Source organism: Thalassophryne amazonica, chromosome 6 (genome assembly GCF_902500255.1).
Source record: "Thalassophryne amazonica chromosome 6, fThaAma1.1, whole genome shotgun sequence".
NCBI lineage: Eukaryota > Metazoa > Chordata > Actinopteri > Batrachoidiformes > Batrachoididae > Thalassophryne > Thalassophryne amazonica.
This window is the reverse complement of record NC_047108.1, coordinates 10,459,863-10,480,795: the sequence shown is the minus strand read 5'-3', so window position 1 is coordinate 10,480,795 and position 20,933 is coordinate 10,459,863. Positions and strand designations below refer to the sequence as shown.

At 40.7% G+C, this 20,933-nt stretch overlaps 1 protein-coding gene across 1 annotated transcript in view; it reads right to left on the bottom strand.

Moving 5' to 3' along the window:
* sema3h (sema domain, immunoglobulin domain (Ig), short basic domain, secreted, (semaphorin) 3H) overlaps window positions 1-20,933 on the bottom strand; it is a 189,698-nt gene that overhangs the window by 8,622 nt on the left and 160,143 nt on the right. The window contains exons 11-15 of the mRNA XM_034171745.1: window positions 9,934-10,023; window positions 9,585-9,714; window positions 9,410-9,498; window positions 7,260-7,301; window positions 4,254-4,411 (exon numbers count right to left, since the gene is read on the bottom strand). Coding sequence (XP_034027636.1) covers window positions 4,254-4,411; window positions 7,260-7,301; window positions 9,410-9,498; window positions 9,585-9,714; window positions 9,934-10,023 — 509 coding nt within the window. The remainder of the gene's footprint in view (window positions 1-4,253; window positions 4,412-7,259; window positions 7,302-9,409; window positions 9,499-9,584; window positions 9,715-9,933; window positions 10,024-20,933) is intronic.

Here is a 20,933-nt window from a genome sequence, read left to right as displayed (position 1 = left end):
CACGCCAAAGCTACGATACTGAATATGATAAGGATGGACAAGCAGTACTTGAAGTTTATGCTCATGCTGCAGCTCTGTCAAGCTGACAGAGTCACATACAGTAGTGTTCAGAATAATAGTAGTGCTATGTGACTAAAAAGATTAATCCAGGTTTTGAGTATATTTCTTATTGTTACATGGGAAACAAGGTACCAGTAGATTCAGTAGATTCTCACATATCCAACAAGACCAAGCATTCATGATATGCACACTCTTAAGGCTATGAAATTGGGCTATTAGTAAAAAAAAGTAGAAAAGGTGGTGTTCACAATAATAGTAGTGTGGCATTCAGTCAGTGAGTTTGTCAGTTTTGTGGAACAAACAGGTGTGAATCAGGTGTCCCCTATTTAAGGATGAAGCCAGCACCTGTTGAACATGCTTTTCTCTTTGAAAGCCTGAGGAAAATGGGACGTTCAAGACATTGTTCAGAAGAACAGCGTAGCTTGATTAAAAAGTTGATTGGAGAGGGGAAAACGTATACGCAGGTGCAAAAAATTATGGTGCCCGCCACAGGAAAAACACCTCCGTTGGAAGCCTTAAGGACAAGTTGGAACATGCCCTGCTGTTAAACAATTTCTCAGATACTCACTCCACTGAAAGCCACCAAAAGTCGCCTGGATTTTACAAATGGAGCCGACGCACCAATCCGTCCGCACATCTTTCATTAAAAAAATCTCCTTTAACAGTGGAATGTCCGGATAAACTGCTGATTCCGACCTCTTCTGAAAGTTCTCTGTTCTCTCACGACGTCCTGGGTCAACAGAGGCTTAAATTTGGAGGTTTTCAGCTTGAAACAGGCTGATGACGTCGCCTCGGAGCGCTGCGCAACGTCCCGCTCCGTGGGTAGTCCTTACAGCGACTGTAACAATCCAAAATCTCTCATCAGCCGTTAAAATTTTCACTGAAAACCAGCTTAATTTGTTGAATGGTGTCCACTCGGATGTGCCTCACAGTTTTGGAAAAATTTTGATGAAGCACAGCGCTAGTCTCTCAGCAACTTCTCAGACAAAGGAATTCCGACGAGGGGGCTGGACCACTCCTCCCACAAGGCGTGCTCACAGGCGAATGACGTCACCGACAGGCGTGAAAAAAACTCTTGCATGCCCACGAGGGTTCAAGCTTGGCTGATGTAATCACACGTGATTCAAATCCATATGGTTTTTAAAAAAATAATAAGGTCGGATACTTTTCTAATAGACCTCGTATTTAAATGATCCTACATTTTAGTGAAAAAAGTCACATAATCTTGTCTAAAATCCTGTTTGAACAGCAGAATGTTTATTTTCCAGGGAGAGAAAAATTCTTACCATGTTTTCCCGAGAGGGCACAGTTCACTTTTCCCATTTCTTTTATCTTTCAGGTGTGTTCATGAAGCCAGCGACGACTCCATGGATTCTTGTCCTGATAAGACTTTTTCAAACAGTCTTTCTTGCCATCTTCTCTCTGTGCGACGTCGCTCCGTGACACAGACATGCTGCACAAATCTTTTTAAAAACTTGAAAGCTCTAAAAGTTTGGGATGTCCACATGCTACATTTAGCTTAAGCACCACACAGGAGCCACACAGCGTCACAGCAGTTAACCAACCAGTCCTGCTTTACGACAACTGTCATAACAGCTACACTCTGAGTGGCATTTTTCCTTCACAAAACTCAGCAGATCCGAGGAAACTGATTTGTATCTGTAACACATAGATCAGTGTCCGCAGACTTATAAAACTTACATGATGTCGTAAAAAAAGCGCACGCTGCGATAAGCATTTTAAAAACTCAGTGTTCACGATTAAAGAGTACATCACTAAAACCCCACCCCACCCCCCCCTCCCCATGATGAAATCCGGGGAATCCTGCGGATCCACTGAGTTTTCACAGTCCTGTTAATTTGTTCACTTTTTTGGTCATTTTTTTATTTGTATGCATGCATAAAACGTCTGAGAAAGTCAGAATGCAAGCTTGAGCAGAAAGCTCAAACTGCCAGTCACTGGTACTGGCAGATTCCAATCTAATGGCTGCACTTACATATGAAACATAAGAACAGGTATAGAGCCTGACCGATATGGAGTTTTTGAGGCCGATGCCGATAATGATATTTGGATGAAAAAAATGCAGATAATCGATAAATCGGCTGATTTGCCAATAGCCGATAAATCAGCCAATATTATTATTTTTTTTTTTTATGAATAAAATGTTCTTTTTTGGACCCTTAACAAAAAAAGGTATGAGCTAAAAGCTGAAGCTTTGTCCTCATATTGATTAACTTTATAACAGAGAAGAATTTTCAAGTTCAAAAAAATTCAAAAATGTAATATGAGCAGTTAGGGGGCTATTCAAACGGGCTAACTAGTAAGATATCACTCCTGAAAACGATCTTTGCCGTATCATGTGAGGTAAATCTGCCCTATGATTGGATTTTGGAAAACCATGTGACGGAGAACCAATTCCGATTGGACACTCACATTGCGTACATTATCACACATCTTCTATGAGGAGTACCAAGATGGCCGACGGTGGATCGAAAGTCTGCGGAGTTACCTTTTCAGCAAAAAAAGAGTAAGTTTCTATCTCATATCATTAAAAAGTTATTTACAATTTAGTAAAGCTTGGTCCCAGAGGGTTAATGGCGAACGGCAGTAATTCCCGGAACCCTTCCGGACGACCAGTGAATCTGAATGTTTCAACCTCTTAGCAGTAAACGAAAGCTTTTCATGCTAGAAATAAAGTCTACACAACGTGGGCTTAATAAAAAGCGTGACCGACGCAATGAAGCACATTTGACACATTACTACATAAACTGAGTTAATCAAAGTGAGTTGTACTGAAATGGCAGAAATGTGGGGTGAATGTAATCGCAAAGTTATTACAAACAACATCCTTATAAACTTACTTGTATGCTTTTGTCAGCTGATCAGTGCAGTGTGACGGTGAACTACGGGGGCCGGTGATAAACACATTTAAGCAGGGGTGTAAGCAGCTCTCAGTTGAATGGAGTCAGAGCTCCATCTACTGGACAAACGGTGCAAGGACATTTTACATTGCCGACAAACATTATTTCAGTAACTGTTCTGTTTATGAGAAATTATCGGCGTTCTATCGGCAAAATTTCGGCCGATAGTGAGTACTTTGAAAAGGGCTTATATCGGCCGATAATATCGGCCGGCTGATATATTGGTCGGGCTCTAAACAGGTACATAAGAAAAAGTGGCCTAATGAGTTGTGCTAAAAGCATATGCAGAGATGTGGACTTTGTGGGGAAACTGCAGAGAAAAACTTCTCTGCACGCAACAAACTTTCCAATTTGGGTTACGACTGCCTTACTTAAAGCCTTTGGAGTCTGTAAGGATTAAATATGGTGGACGCGCTGCATGCAAGTCGAGAATAAAGTGGTTCAGTTTTAGACAAAACTGGTCAAATGTCAAGGCCACACAGAACCACATATTCTGGTCTCACGGAATGAATTTGGGTGAACTGGTGTCTAAAATGCGAGCTGTTGGTGTTGTGCTCTCTGAGTGTCCTTTCAAACCCAAAACTCCTCCAAAACATCAAAAGTCCTGACAAGCTGCAGACCACGGTGCATCTTAAAGTTGTGTGTGCAGGATGCTGACTCACACTGAGGTCTGGGTCACGCACCGTGAGGACGCATCACACTGTCTCCATGTGCACCAAGCACAGGACTGACACAACAACGTGCACTCAAACACTGTTCTCATCATCTCATCACGTGCAATAAAATGAGGAACAATCCTTCATCAATGAGTGAAACCTCATAATATCAACGTATCAGGTTTCAGATTAAAACAATGTTCAAAGTAAAAATCAGCAGAAAATACAGAAACATCATTTTATTCAAAACATTGCAAGTTATTAAAAGTATCAGATGCTGTTTGAAAAAAAAGTCCAGAATCCTGCCCTTAACATGATAAATTATCTATATATATATATTTATATTTAAAAAAAAACACAGTTCTGCTGTCATTTAAGTAGTTTTTGATCAATTTATTATCAACTGAATATAAGGAGCCATTTGTGTTGTGATGTAAAGACAAAGGTTTTTTTTTTCTTTTCTTTTTTACTTCTTTTTATGTGGTTTATAGTTTGACTTTTGGATTCTTATTTTTTTGCTTGTTTCCTTTGATGACAATAAAATCAAATATGATGTCGTTACTAAACTTGTGGAGTGTCTAAAACCTTTTGCCTCATCTGGTAGACATGGACGTACCTGCGCACGGTGGGCATGTAGGGGCTGCAGGCATGCCCGTCCCAGGTGCAGTACGGGTCTCTGGCCAGGCAGCATTCAGCACAGGCCTGACCGTAGAGCTCACACTGATACAGGGCCAGCTGGGCCACGCCCTCCCTGGAGCCAACAAACAACCACTGCTAGACAGAGAGGAGGAGTGAAAAGAGAGAGAGGGTGACAAAGAGGGAAAACTGGCTCAAAGATCAGTATTTATCTTGCTGGGTTCAACTAATAGAAATTCTCAGGTCATTAAAGTGTTATGGGTCGGACGCAGCTCGGAGAACCGACCAGCGTTTGAAGGACCAGTATGAAATAAGCAGAGCACGGTACAAAGGCTAACTGAATTTAATACATAACAGTGATACAAAAATAACAGAAAGTGCGGTCTGGCGTGGTGCGCTCCCAGCAGCGCTAACGGTCCGGAGCCAGAAGCTGTTCGGACTCAAGGACCCCGCCGACACCCCCCAGGTGGCCGCAACAAACCGAGTCTGTGAAAGAAGGAACCATTATGTGAGTCCACACTCTACACACAGAGAGAACACTTAAAGGTGTACAAACAGCAAACACTTCCTGGCTTGATTACTAATCAGCTTCCCAACCTGCAGGCATGGAACATCCAGTTCACAAAACTCCACTGCAGTGGAAGCCGATACATGACTAACATACAGCTCAATATAATAAAGGTGTGAGGGACACCACATTTACTGACTGTATAAATGTTAGTCACAAAATCTAACGTACCTCAGGAAGTGTGCTGACGAGCGTGAGACCTCACCCCCTCCTCTTTCACAGACCGTGCATCAAACCCTGGACGTTCTCTGCATCCACTGATGATGAGATGGCTCCCGAGACGACGATCTCACCCGTCTGGTCACAAGGTCGAGTCTCTGGCAAATACACACTGTATACTCCAGTCTTAAATGCCACCATGTTCCAATCCATATAGATGCACCTCAGCTGTGAGTCCTGACGAGCTGCAGGTGATCAGGGTGAGGTCCTGATAACCTCAGCAACACAGCCACTCAGTCCCAAATGCAAGCCACCTGGAAGGAGAAACAAAGGACAGAAACAAAAAGGCAGCCAGGCCCCCCCAGCCATATAACATAAAGCTGAGAATGAACTTAATGTGTGGTAGGTGCAGCAGTTTTCAGTGCACATGTGGGGCCCCAAAAGCATGAAGCTAATAAGAACATAGTAACATAGTAATAGATTTTCTTAATTTTCATAAATATTCACATTATTTTGGCTAGAATATTGGCATTTTAATTTTCTGGTCTCTTAGCAGCCGCTCTGCTCCGTGTACAGCTGATCCAGACAGACCTCAGAAGGGAAGCAGAGTACCAGCAGGTCCTGACTAGTACTTGGTTTGAAGATCACTTGGGAAGACCAGGAGCTGGGTGTGTTTCTCCAAGTACCAGTGGAGTTGTGTCAGGAAGAGCATACAGTGTAAAACATGTGCCGAATCCCAATGTGGCTCTGTACTGGTTTCACTGCAGTGACCTCAAGAAGTGCAACACTTTTCTGGACTTTTAACGTGATATTAATGTGGGGGTCTGGGTGAGCTCTGAACTAGTCTAACGTGGGGCATTTGCTGAGGTACTCAGGGCGTCTCGGCAGTGGCACTCAACTCACCCCGAGCACAGAAAAATGTTAATCTACAATATCAAGAAGAGTTTGCCTGCCTGAAGCGCTGTGACACATCAAAAGTGTTTTATTTAATAACCAAACATGCAGGATGATGCTCCTGAACATAAAAATACGATGCGAATTGTTTTGTAAATATGACTTATTATATAATCTATATAAGCATATTAGTCAACTTTTTCCTCAAGGTGTAGTGTTACAAAAAAGAAAAAAAATCATGACACATTGTAATATTGAATCACAACACTTTTGTGACTCAATACACAATTGCAGTGTGTACTGAATCAGCACACAAGTATCACAATACGCATCATTATCTGGAGGTAAATATATCAATCCAGCCTGGGTATTTTGTGATAAGATGTTGAGCAAACTGTGAGGCTGAGTTGACTTAAATTCTTTTGCTGTTGCTGAACTATTTCTTTTATGTGATTTAAGTCTGTGAGATATGTTTTCTTTTTAATAGCACTCACTAACATTTTTGCCTTATGACCTCACAAAGATCCTTTTCTGTCTTTATTATGTCAGCAGAAGGATACGATCTGTAAGTGCATGTTACACTCTAAGAAATGAAACAAGGGTTTTAAATGTAATTAATACTATTATTTTCAATATAATTGCAATTGTTAATTTTAGGGATTTAAGTAATAATGTTTCATTTGATTTAATTACTTTCAACTACAATATTGTTTTGCACGTAATTGACAATGTTATGTGGAAAAAGTTACTTTAACTTTATCAATTAAATTTAATGTTTTATTTCTTAGAGTGTGCCTTTAAAATTCATCATCTAACCAGTGTTGTTGTGTGTACATTTTTTAATATTCTTGCTTTGATAAACTACAGTCATGTGCTAACAATAAAGAAACTAAGAGCTAAATCATGGATCCAGTTCCAGATCTGGATCCGCATCAGTGTTTTCCTCTTACAACAAACATGTTTTTCATTCGGTTTAATGAAAATCTATTCAAAACCTCTTGAGTGACTCTGACAATAAACAAACTAACATAGCAAACATAAAAAATCTAGATGTAAAGCTGGAGATTACAGAAAAAAAAGGAAGAAGATGCACATGAGGGAAAGAGGGTGGAGGATGACAGAGTGAATGAGACCACATGTTTTTATAATACAAGGTGCATTTGTAGTGTGTGTGTGTGTGTGTGTGTGTGTGTGTGTGTGGTTCGGCTTCATCATTACTGAGGTGTCTGAGGCACTGTAACCATAGCAACTGCTGATGAAGTTGTCCTTGGAGACATAAGGTGGAGAGACGAGTGAAAAGTGTGATGCTGTGAGCAGAGTGTGGAAGTTTGAGAAGTCAATTTTTATTTCTCTCCCCTGTGTTACCTTTTTCTTTGAGAGCGTCATGGCTGTCACCGCTGATTTGTGCTGCACAAGACAAAAGAGAATAAGAACTTTGCATAGACCGAAAAGAAAAGCACATATTTTTACTTTAAACAGCATTTAAAAAAAAATAAAAGCACAGAAAGAGAATCCAAGTTCAGCCTGAGTTTTTCAATATGAGGTTCCAGTGGAATTAATTTTGTAATGAGCTGAAGCTACAGTTGTAGGAACAAGCGCCTAGTCTGCATAAAAGATGGCGCCCTGGTGATGCTTTTCTGCAGAAATATTTTACAATGTACACTGAGCTTTTGACCCTCCAAATTAATAGGCTTCTCGGGGTCACAGTGCAATCAGACAATTAGGAAATAAGTTACTGTGCTCACAAGTTTTTTCTAAAGTATGCTGTAGTGGCCTTAACCTTTTGACTCCAAACACAATCTTGGGGTCAATAAATCTAACACATGTAACATGTTCAGGGATTAAAGCAAAAAAAAAAAAAAAAAAATCATCTGACTGAAAAAAATTTCACGGCTAAATCATAAGCTGTCATCATCTACCTTTTTATAGAAACCCTTGTGCGACCGCATCCTAGAGTTTAAGGTAAAACAAGGTGGAGACGTCGAAGAAAAGAGCAAATTGTTCTCCTGCTGAACAAGATTATATTTCACTCACTAACTATTGCTGCTCTTTTCTAATGCAGCATCATATTATAGAAAGACTTTAACCTACACATTATTTAAATATTTCAGGATAAACACATTTTAAAGGGACAGCTTTTCTACAGCTTTTACTTTATTCAGAAAATTTGGGATTTTTGATGTCCACGGATGCATTCTGGAGGTTTTTTGATGACTATTTTCTCACCTCAGTCCGCCTCAGTTTAGTTGTGCTGCTTAATGTGTTTTGTGTTTGTATTTTATTTTGCACATTTTCACATTTTCTTTGCCTTTAAGCAAAATTGATATAACTTGATAAAATTACTAACCACAAGAGCTGTACTCATTTTTATATTACTGGCTTCCCTCATCCCAACTGACCTGATTTTAAAGCTAGAACCCCAAACAGACCCAGTACAGACCCTGAGCTTAGACATTACATAAAAAAAAGATTTTGCTTCATATCCCACTTCGATTATGCAGAAAAGTTAAATTAACTACACTTATTTTTATATGGATCATCAGTTAAACTTAGTCCTGATCTATAGTAAAACTTAGGCTCAGAGAAATACTGACTTAGACATCTTAGTTGTTAATATTGCTATTATTTTTATTATCATAAGTAGTAACAGTATGAAAAATATCTTCAAAAGTGGACCTTTAATCAAGAGGGTGTTGTGGGGAGCCCGTGCCCCCAAAACAACCTCTTTCCGTCTAGATGCGCCCCTGGTTTGCAGTCTTTGAGCAGGAACAATTAAGAATTTGTGTATTTATGTGGAAAGTGCAGCCTGACTGAGAGGTAAGAAGGTTTTATCAGCACATTTATATCATGTCGTCCTCAGAAAGAGATTTTAGGTGTACGTGTATTTTGGGGGGAAAATGTTAGTGTTTCTTGTCAATGCAGTCGCAGGTCTGCAGCTGTGTTTTTAGTTTAACTGCAGTGAGGACACTCACAGAGACACTCAGAGCAGATTTTGAAAGAAAAGTTTCAAAATATGTTTGTAGATCTCTGGACTGTGCTCACTGTGACACACTTGAACACACTGCCCCCCCCCACCCTGCAGGCAGGACACGACCAGGGGAAAAAAAAACCCAAAAGCAAAACAGAGACACTATTCTAGAAACTGCTTTTTGAACATTTTGAACAAGGTAAATTTTATATCTTACATCCAGCCTTGATTCTGCATCAGGACGCCGTCAGCACGAAATCTACCCTTTGGCAGCCCATCTGAAGGAAATCTGTTGTAGCGACCGAGAACTTGAATCTCTGCATGTTTGTTGGGAATTGAGCAGTTTTCTCTCCCTGCATGTATTTGTGTGTTGTGGGCATGGCGCTCCTCTCTCCCTCTTTCAAACAAACCTCCCGTCTCCCATGACCTTCACCACAAATCTGTGTCATGCATTTGGGTTCTCTCGCACTGAACATAAGTGCAGCTTCAGAGCTAACTGGTCTCTGGTGGTAAAAACAAAGAACATGAAACATTACATTTTATGCACCTGAAAGACCTGCAGCTGCTCCAGAGTGACCTCCTGACCTTGACCGTGCTCTCGGGGCAGGTGGATCGCCTTCAGGACCACTCCAGAGTCTGCATTAAGCACAGCGCAGAGTTTGACAATAATTCACATATACCTCAGCTTTCATGTGCACGCTCCTGAACTTTCAGAAACCTGCCTGTGCCAATGAAGAGGACGTCGTAGGTGCCGTCCACGGCCTCCACTCTGTCCACCTGCAGTTTGCTGAACTTGTAGTGAACGCCCACCCTAACCAAGAGGGGGCGCTCTCCCAGAGGCAGAACATGTTCCTAAGACAACATAAAACTGAGTGTGAATTAATCCCCTGTGAAAGTTAACCGGTTAATTTTTGAGATAAGCCAAGCATGGCTGTGATGATAATTAAGAAGCTCAAAGAGCTGCAGTGGTCAGTTTATATCTTTAAACCGCCTTTAGATGACCTGGCTGTAAAATGGGCCACAGTCTTATTTAAATAAGTGTAACGTATTAAAGTGAACCATCAGCTGCACCTGCAGCAGTGGGTGAGTCCTGCTGAAGAAGATGACGTCGTCGGGATACTCTCTGGTCGAGCTGTAGCTTCCATAAGTGCTGCTGGGACACTGAGAGACACAAAACAAAAAACAAACCTCAGGCATCATATCTCAAGATATCAGTTATTTAAACCACAGAGAGATTATCATTTTATCCAGGTAACATGTAAAATTAAAGGAAAATGTGGAGTAAGACTTTATGAAGAAAAATTGTAGCTGTTGGCTTCATTTAAATCCTGTTGCTCACAATGGTGGCATGTCATGCCAACGTTAGCCCATTAGCATCATGGTCAGTGATGCTAACACGCTTTCAGGCTAAAGTGTCAGGCCATTAACATTGTAATGCGATGCTAGTGAGTTTTCATGCTAATATCAACCCATCAACCCGTTAGCCTCATGTTATCATCGCTGGTAAGCTAACATTAGCATGTGTGTATGTAAGTATGTTGTATTTATAAGCACATTATAAATCCTGTTGCTCACAATGGAAGCAGCTTATGCAAATGTTAGTCCATTAGCATTGTGTTAAGTGATGCTAGCATGTTCTGTCTCTTATACAGAGACTGGTAGTGCGTTTTTGAAAACATGGCTGTGATTGGTCCATACGATATGTTGGCCGCTATTGGCTATCACACCACACTCTGTGATTGGCTGTGGCATAACCGCAGAAAATACAAGTTGGTTCCACTCCTCCAGATACTGTGGTACCAGTGCTACATTGTAAACAAAGGCTGCGGCCAATCAGAGAGCAGCGTGTCTCGGCCAATTAGCAAAATGTCAGAATCCGGACTAAAAGTCATGTGACCAAATAACCCGATACCAACTCCTTTGCATTGGCTGGAGGATTGGAACCAACTTAGTTTTCATGCAGATGTTAGCTTGTTAGCAAATTTTCATGCTCTGTCAGGCCACTAGCACTGCATTATGTGACGCTAGGAAGTTTCCATGCTTACATTAGCCACCTTAGTCTCGTGTTAACATTGGTAATGAGCTAACATTAGCCTATATTCATATAAGTATGTATTTCTAAGCACATTATAAATCCTCTTGCTCACAATGGAGGCAGCTCATGCTATCATTAGCCCATTACTATTGCATTAAGTGATGCAGGTTTTCATGCAAACATTAGCACTTTAATTGTTCATGCTAGATGTCAGGTTGCTAAGCACTGCTTTATGTGATGCTAGCGAGATTTCAACCAAACACTAGCCTGTTAGCCTCAGGCTAGCATTGCTAACGAGGTAACATTAGCATTTATAATACACTAAAAATACATATTTACATAACTATGTATTTTTAAGAAAGCGCATGATAAACCCTGCTCCTCACAGTGGAGGCAGTCAGGTCATGCTAACCCTAATGCTAAGCAACTGACCTAAAGACTAAACTGTGCACTGCATCCAGAAAGCATTCACAGCACTTCACTTTTTCCACATTTTGTTATGTTACAGCCTTATTCCAAAATGGATGAAATTCATTTTTTTCCTTCTACACACAATACCCCATAATGACTGTGAAAAATGTTTTTTTTTAGATTGTTGCAAATTCATGAAAAATCAAAAAACTAAGAAATCACGTGTACATAAGTATTCACAGCCTTTGCCATGAAGCTCAACAATGAGCTCGAGTGTATCCTGTTTTCACTGATCATTCTTGAGATGTTTCCACAGCTAAACTGGAGTCCATCTGGGGTAAATTCAGTTGATTGGACATGATTTGGAAAGACACACACCTGTCTACATATAAGGTCCCACAGATGACAGTGCATGTCAGAGCACAAACCAAACATGAAGTCAACTGTCTGTAGACCTCTGAGACAGGATTGTCTCGAGGCACAAATCTGGGGAAGGGAACAGAAATATTTCTGCTGCTTTGATGGTCCCAATGAGCACAGTGGCCTCCATCAACTTTAAATGGAAGAAGTTTATGGAAGAAGTTTGGATCCACCAGGACTCTTCCTAGAGCTGGACGCCCATCTAAACTGAGCAATCGGGGGAGAAGGACCCGAGTCAGAGTGGATTTATCCACAGTGACTGTGCTGGGATATTTAGATTGCTGCAGCAGCTTCAATTCTTCATGCCTGTTGCTCACTCTTGTTCTTGTTTCGTTGTTGAGTCCGTACATCGACACGGAGATCTGACAGGATCAGACCGAAGGCCAGATCTGTCCCACACAGTTTCAAAAGACTTCCCACATGTTGGAAGTCTGCATTCTGCAGTCTGCAAATGCAGCCTGCATTGTTTTTTTTGTTTTTTTCTTTCAGTACGGCTGTGGCTGGAAGCAGTACATTTTTGGGTCATTCCCACTGGTGGTACTTCTGGGTAAAATAAATAACTTTTAACATTAATAATAAGTAAGCAGGCTCAGGCTCATTTTAAAGCCAGCCATAAGCTAGCTAGTAAAGCTTGCTAGACATTTCATTGAATGGGCTGGGCTAGTTATGGCCCGGTCACACGGCAATTAACAAAGGGTAACAAAGCCCAAAAAAACAAGAAATCTGGACTTTCGTTCACTTTCCTTGGCATTGTTTAACCTTCGCACAGCTTTGTTCCTGCAGCTGGCGCTTTGTCAGGATTTTTAAACTGTCAAAAAATTTGAACAAATTATTTGTTATTTTTTTATCGGGGGGGGGGGGATGTCAGCTTCACTGGGCTCAGGCACCTTATATATGCCATAATTAATCTTTTGTGTGGATACAATGAATTATTTCACCAAAAATAAAATGAAAACCATGCTCCTGCCACAAGCAACTGCTGAATTTGAAACAACAAAAAGTCATGTCATTTCCAATGGTAATTCAACGTAGCGGCAGTGGCAGCAGCAACAGTGATCGCCTCCTGCGTGCGCTTATTGTTTTTTATTAAATATAACAATATGAGTGTAGGAATGACAATCCAGCCCTTCTGTACATGTAGCAACAGGTAGATAATTCAGACGATTACACAACCCCAGTTCCAATGAAGTTGGGATGTTGTGTAAAATGTTAAAAAAAACAATACAATGATTTGCAAATCCTCTTCAACCTATATTCAATTGAATACACCACAAAGACAATGAGCCTCATGTATCAACATGCGTACGGCGATATTTGAGCGTATATGGGGTGTACGCCAAAACGGCTGCGCTACTTGGCATTGATCAGTGTGGTCGTTGGCGTACGCTGCGCTGAAAATATACACCAGGTCGAGAGGTGGCGTAAATTATACACCAAAATGAACCAGCACTGGAATCCACATAAAAATGAAAATGATCAACATGATAAACAGTGCCATTATACAAATCAATGCATATGTTACATAAATAACACTTTCCTGATTATACTACATAATAATCAATACAAATCCCGCTTTTGCGGGATTGTTGGTCTATCGAGCACGATCCGTGGCCACAGCGCTGACCGCAAAGAAAGCGCTGCTCGCCTTTTTCTCCAGAGCCTGGAGCCAGAGCAGCGCTGAGCTTAACTTTATGTGGTGTGATCGTTTTAGACAATGAAATTGATAATTACAACTGTAGTGTTGTCATTCCCTTCGCCCGTGCTGCAATCAGGTTGTCGTCTCCATTCGTTTGTTACAATAAAATAAATAAAGAAATACATTTTAAAAATAAAGAAATCTGAAAAATTAGGCGTGTCTTATTAATTGAGCGAGCAAATATCCACGTCAAGAATTATTGACATGTGAAAAGAGAATACAGTGGTCCCTCGCTATAACACAGTTCACCTTTCGCGGCCTCGCCGTTTCGCGGAGATTTTAGTCCAATTTTGCATGCTTTTTTTTTTTTACAGTGTTCTGTGTCCTGTGTGTCTGTTTATAAGAATCTTCTCGCCCAGAAGAAAAAAGAGCCAACAACTACTCATAACTGTGTTTGTCACTCGGAAAAAGACACCTGCAGTGAGGTGAGTGGAAAAAGGAGCGGCGTCAGGACGCAGAGGCGCGATCTGTGAAATACTGGTCAGTCACTATTAATAATTTCTTATGTGTCCAACCTCGTACGTTGATCGTTAAAATTAAATTTGTTAGTTCTAAAAGCCATCATAATTATTTATAGGAAAACGTTCTATTTTTATTTCTCAAACAAATGTTTGGGCCTGAAAACAGTTTGGTCTTATTTTTCTACTAAGGTTTGAACTTTGAGAGTGTTTACACACAAGAGAAAAGTGAGAAAATGTTCATGCCTGATTGAGAAAGTGTATAAAGTGGTTTTACAGCTTTGAAACGTCTATAATAATTGTAAAAAATAACGCTGACGCTAACGCGGTTTCGCGTATTACGGGCTATTTTTAGAACATAACTCCCGCGATAAACGAGGGACCACTGTAACTGTGATTGGTGGAGTTCTTTTTCTTTGCCGTCTACCTGGTTTCCATGTCATAAAATGAGGGTGTGTCTGAAGCAGATCTGAATATTTATGGGCGTGTTTATTATAATTCCGATTGTTTTCACCCGCCGCATTTATCAAGGTCACATCAGGCGTACGCTGGAAATGGGCAGGTGTGCACTGCTTGATACATGTCACGGTAACTTTGGTGTACTTCAAATTTACACCGTAAATTTACGCCACAAGTGCGCAACGTTGATACATGAGGCCCATTATATTTAATGTTCAACCTGATAAACGTTTTTGTTTTTGTGCAAATATTTGCTCATTTTGAAATAGATGCCTGCAACACGTTTCAAAAAAGTTGGGACGGGGCAACAAAAGACTGGGAAAGTTGATGAATGCTCAAAGAACACCTAATTCGAAACAGTTGAGTGACATGATTGGGTATAAAAAAAAGCATCCCCAAAAGGCTCAGCCATTCACAAGCAAAGATGGGGCGAGGATCATCACTTTGTGAACAACAAATTGCAAGGAATTTAGGGATTCCGTCATCTACAGTCCGTAATATAATCAGACGATTCAGAGAATCTGCAGAACTTTCTACAAGTAAGCGGAAAGGCCGAAAAACAACATTGAATGCCCGTGACCTTCGATCCCTCAGGCAGCATTGCATTTAAAACCGGTATCATCCAGATGGTTACCAGCGCAAAGTTCAAAAGCCAGCATCTGTGATGGTATGAAGGTGTGTTTGTGCCCATGACATGGGCAAATTACACATCTGTGATGGCACCATCAATGCTGAAAGGTCCATTGAGGTTTTGGAGCAACACATGCTGCCATCCAAGCAACGTCTTTTCAGGGATATCCCTGCTTATTTCAGCAAGACAATGCCAAGCCACATTCTGCACGTGTTACAACAGCATGGCTTTGTAGTAAAAGAGTGCAGGTACTAGACTGGCCTGCCTGCAGTCCAGACCTGTCGCCCATTGAAAATGTGTGGCGCATTATGAAGCGTAAAATATGAGAACAGAGACCCCGGACTGTTGAACAACTGAAGTCGTACATCAAGCAAGAATGGGAAAGAATTCCACCTACAAAGCTTCAACAATTCGTGTCCTCAGTTTCCAAACGCTTATTGACTGTTGTTAGAAGGAAAGGTGACATAACACAGTGGTAGCATAGCTTGGGACTCCAACGAGGGCGGTCGCATCTCCACCACTCTCCCTTATCTCTCTACTTTTAACCTTCAAGTCCCTACTTCACCAGGTTGTGAATTCCTCAAAAATTATATTGGATTCTGGATCTATTGGACTACTATTGGATTAACCATGGAATTGATCAGCTGGTCTCTGAACGCTATTGACACCATTTTTTCTACAAGAAGGTCAGGACCGCAAGATGGCGTTATCAAGAACCACGGGCCCTCGCTTATCCGTCATGATTAATGAGGTTGGCAAGCCAGGACATTCTCAGACTGCGTTGACTCTTGAACCCAGATGCAAATTGGATGACACCTTGGAGCTGATGCGTGCCTTGCAGTTGAAGCTGAAGGTTTTGGAGGCCGGTGAATATTCTTAATTCATAATTAGGAATATTCTTAATTCATAATTAAGAATATTTACATGTTTAGCCGCATGTTCTCCTTGAATTGCTGGCTGTCTGAGTGGTGTCCAAAAAATGAGGTGGGCTTCATAGATAATTGGCAAAGCTTCTGGGGAAAACCTGGTCTTGTTAGGAGAGACAGCATCCATCCCACTTTGGATGGAGCAGCTCTCATTTCTAGAAATCTGGCCAATTTTCTTAAATCCTCCAAACCATGACTATCCAGGGTTGGGACCAGGAAGCAGAGTTGTAGTCTTACACACCTCTCTGCAGCTTCTCTCCCCCTGCCATCCCCTCATTACCCCATCCCCGTAGAGACGGTGCCTGCTCCCAGACCACCAATAACCAGCAAAAATCTATTTAAGCATAAAAATTCAAAAAGAAAAAATAATATAGCACCTTCAACTGCACCACAGACTAAAACAGTTAAATGTGGTCTATTAAACATTAGGTCTCTCTCTTCTAAGTCCCTGTTAGTAAATGATATAATAATTGATCGACATATTGATTTATTCTGCCTTACAGAAACCTGGTTACAGCAGGATGAATATGTTAGTTTAAATGAGTCAACACCCCCGAGTCACACTAACTGCCAGAACGCTCGTAGCACGGGCCGAGGCGGAGGATTAGCAGCAATCTTCCATTCCAGCTTATTAATTAATCAAAAATCCAGACAGAGCTTTAATTCATTTGAAAGCTTGACTCTTAGTCTTGTCCATCCAAATTGGAAGTCCCAATAACCAGTTTTATTTGTTGTTATCTATTGTCCTCCTGGTCGTTACTGTGAGTTTCTCTGTGAATTTTCAGAGCTTTTGTCTGACTTAGTGCTTAGCTCAGATAAGATAATTATAGTGGGCAATTTTAACATCCACACAGATGCTGAGAATGACAGCCTCAACACTGCATTAATCTATTATTAGACTCAATTGGCTTTGCTCAAAATGTAAATGAGTCCACCCACCACTTTAATCATATCTTAGATCTTGTTCTGACTTATGGTATGGAAATTGAAGACTTAACAGTATTCCCTGAAAACTCCCTTCTGTCTGATCATTTCTTAATAAAATTTACATTTACTCTGATGGACTACCCAGCAGTGGGGAATAAGTTTCATTACACTAGAAGTCTTTCAGAAAGCGCTGTAACTAGGTTTAAGGATATGATTCCTTCTTTATGTTCTCTAATGCCATATACCAACACAGTGCAGAGTAGCTATCTAAACTCTGTAAGTAAGATAGAGTATCTCGTCAATAGTTTTACATCCTCATTGACGACAACTTTGGATGCTGTAGCTCCTCTGAAAAAGAGAGCTTTAAATCAGAAGTGCCTGACTCCGTGGTATAACTCACAAACTCGCAGCTTAAAGCAGATAACCCGTAAGTTGGAGAGGAAATGGCGTCTCACTAATTTAGAAGATCTTCACTTAGCCTGGAAAAAGAGTCTGTTGCTCTATAAAAAAGCCCTCCGTAAAGCTAGGACATCTTACTACTCATCACTACTTGAAGAAAATAAGAACAACCCCAGGTTTCTTTTCAGCACTGTAGCCAGGCTGACAAAGAGTCAGAGCTCTATTGAGCCGAGTATTCCTTTAACTTTAACTAGTAATGACTTCATGACTTTCTTGCTAATAAAATTTTAACTATTAGAGAAAAAATTACTCATAACCATCCCAAAGACATATCGTTATCTTTGGCTGCTTTCAGTGATGCCGGTATTTGGTTAGACTCTTTCTCTCAGATTGTTCTGTCTGAGTTATTTTCATTAGTTACTTCATCCAAACCATCAACATGTCTATTAGACCCCATTCCTACCAGGCTGCTCAAGGAAGCCCTACCATTATTTAATGCTTCCATCTTAAATATGATCAATCTATCTTTATTAGTTGGCTATGTACCACAGGCTTTTAAGGTGGCAGTAATTAAATTAAATTACTTAAAAAGCCATCACTTGACCCAGCTATCTTAGCTAATTATAGGCCAATCTCCAACCTTCCTTTTCTCTCAAAAATTCTTGAAAGGGTAGTTGTAAAACAGCTAACTGATCATCTGCAGAGGAATGGTCTATTTGAAGAGTTTCAGTCAGGTTTTAGAATTCATCATAGTACAGAAACAGCATTAGTGAAGGTTAAAAATGATCTTCTTATGACCTCAGACAGTGGACGCATCTCTGTGCTTGTTCTGTTAGACCTCAGTGCTGCTTTTGATACTGTTGACCATAAAATTTTATTACAGAGATTAGAGCATGCCATAGGTATTAAAGGCACTGCGCTGCGGTGGTTTGAATCATATTTATCTAATAGATTACAATTTGTTCATGTAAATGGGGAATCCCTCTTCACAGACTAAGGTTAATTATGGAGTTCCACAAGGTTCTGTGCTAGGACCAATTTTATTCACTTTATACATGCTTCCCTTAGGCAGTATTATTAGACGGCATTGCTTAAATTTTCATTGTTACGCAGATGATACCCAGCTTTATCTATCCATGAAGCCAGAGGACACACACCAATTAGCTAAACTGCAGGATTGTCTTACAGACATAAAGACATGGATGACCTTTAATTTCCTGCTTTTAAACTTAGATAAAACTGAAGTTATTGTACTTGGCCCCACAAATCTTAGAAACATGGTGTCCAACCAGATCCTTACTCTGGATGGCATTACCCTGACCTCTAGTAATACTGTGAGAAATCTTGGAGTCATTTTTGATCAGGATATGTCATTCAAAGCGCATATTAAACAAATATGTAGGACTGCTTTTTTGCATTTACGCAATATCTCTAAAATTAGAAAGGTCTTGTCTCAGAGTGATGCTGAAAAACTAATTCATGCATTTATTTCCTCTAGGCTGGACTATTGTAATTCATTATTATCAGGTTGTCCTAAAAGTTCACTGAAAAGCCTTCAGTTAATTCAAAATGCTGCAGCTAGAGTACTAGCGGGGACTAGAAGGAGAGAGCATATCTCACCCATATTGGCCTCTCTTCATTGGCTTCCTGTTAATTCTAGAATAGAATTTAAAATTCTTCTTCTTACTTATAAGGTTTTGAATAATCAGGTCCCATCTTATCTTAGGGACCTCATAGTACCATATCACCCCAATAGAGCGCTTCGCTCTCGGACTGCAGGCTTACTTGTAGTTCCTAGGGTTTGTAAGAGTACAATGGGAGGCAGAGCCTTCAGCTTTCAGGCTCCTCTCCTGTGGAACCAGCTCCCAATTCGGATCAGGGAGACAGACACCCTCTCTACTTTTAAGATTAGGCTTAAAACTTTCCTTTTTGCTAAAGCTTATAGTTAGGGCTGGATCAGGTGACCCTGAACCATCCCTTAGTTATGCTGCTATAGACTTAGACTGCTGGGCAGTTTCCCATGATGCACTGAGTGTTTCTTTCTCTTTTTGCTCTGTATGCACCACTCTGCATTTAATCATTAGTGATTGATCTCTGCTCCCCTCCACAGCATGTCTTTTTCCTGGTTCTCTCCCTCAGCCCCAACCAGTCCAGCAGAAGACTACCCCTCCCTGAGCCTGGTTCTGCTGGAGGTTTCTTCCTGTTAAAAGGGAGTTTTTCCTTCCCACTGTCGCCAAGTGCTTGCTCACAGGGGGTCGTTTTGACCGTTGGGGTTTTTACGTAATTATTGTATGGCCTTGCCTTACAATATAAAGCGCCTTGGGGCAACTGTTTGTTGTGATTTGGCGCTATATATAAATAAAATTGATTGATTGAATTGATAATTGGGATTTGGCTGTACAAGTGGAACTGTTAAAAAGTGTTTTTCACTGCTCAGCTGCAACACTACAGGCTATCTAGCCTCAAGGTCAATTGCCCACTGTTTACCTCCAGAGGAATTTATTCAGACCTTGGTGAGATTATTCGGCTCCATTCTTATCTCAACCCACAAAGACATTAACTGACTTACACATGGACTGAAGCATGCTCCAGTTTCTCCTTTTACCTCTCTTCCTGCCCCTCCCCTCCTGTGGCAGGCCCCTGTTCTTCCCAAGCTGGCAGGCGGCGCGACTTGACAGTTGCAGCGGCTACCAACACACTCACATCGCCTCAATTGGAAAATGGACTGTTTCAAGTTTAGTGCACATAAACAATGTCAAATGTATATGTGTTGTCCTAATTCTGATGTGTGCCATTATTACGGTAAACAAGTAATAACTGCAGATTAATTGCTGTTTGTATGTGGAATGTGAGTGCAGAAATCTCGTTGTTGTAATGACAATGACAATAAAAGCTATCTATCTATCTAAACATACGAGGTCTGTGAGAAAAGTATCCGACCTTTTTATTTTTTTCAAAAACTATATGGATTTGAATCATGTGCGCTTGCATCAGACAAGCTTGAACCTTCGTGCGCATGCGTGAGTTTTTTTCACGCCTGTCGGTTGTGTCCATTCGCCCTGTGGGCAGGTTTGAGTGAGCACTGGTCCCCCCCCCCCTTGTCGGATTTTTATTGTCAGTGAAATGGCTGAGAGGCTGCCGCTTTGCTCCATGAATTTTTTTTCAGAAACTGTTAGAGACAGCCAGTTGGAAACCAGAAGCTTTTTTGAAATGTGTTGCAGGCATCCATTTCAAAATGAGCAAATATTTGCACAAAAACAATAATGTTTATCAGTTTAAACATTAAATATCTTGTCTTTGTGGTGTATTAAACTGAATATAGGTTGAAGAGGATTGGCAAATCATTGTATTCTGTTTTTATTTACATTTTACACAATGTCCCAACGTCATTGGAATTGGGGTTGTTTGAAGAGCTGTTCTGGAAGGCAGAATTCATGTTGTGGATCAGCTGATCCACAATGCAGCTGGTTGAAATAACCACACATGGGGAGTCAATGCACAGCGTTCACATGGACTGATCAATTTACTGCTCTGATATATTCAATCTTTACACTTATATTTATTCCCCCTTTAGACAGTTTTATGTTAAAAATCAATATATATGGCTTAGTAACATAATACAGTGAAACAGCAGCCACCACGGCATACCAACGTTTTCTTTTTTTTTTAAATTGGAGCAAGATGAAGCGTGCAGTGTGTCGTCAGTCTG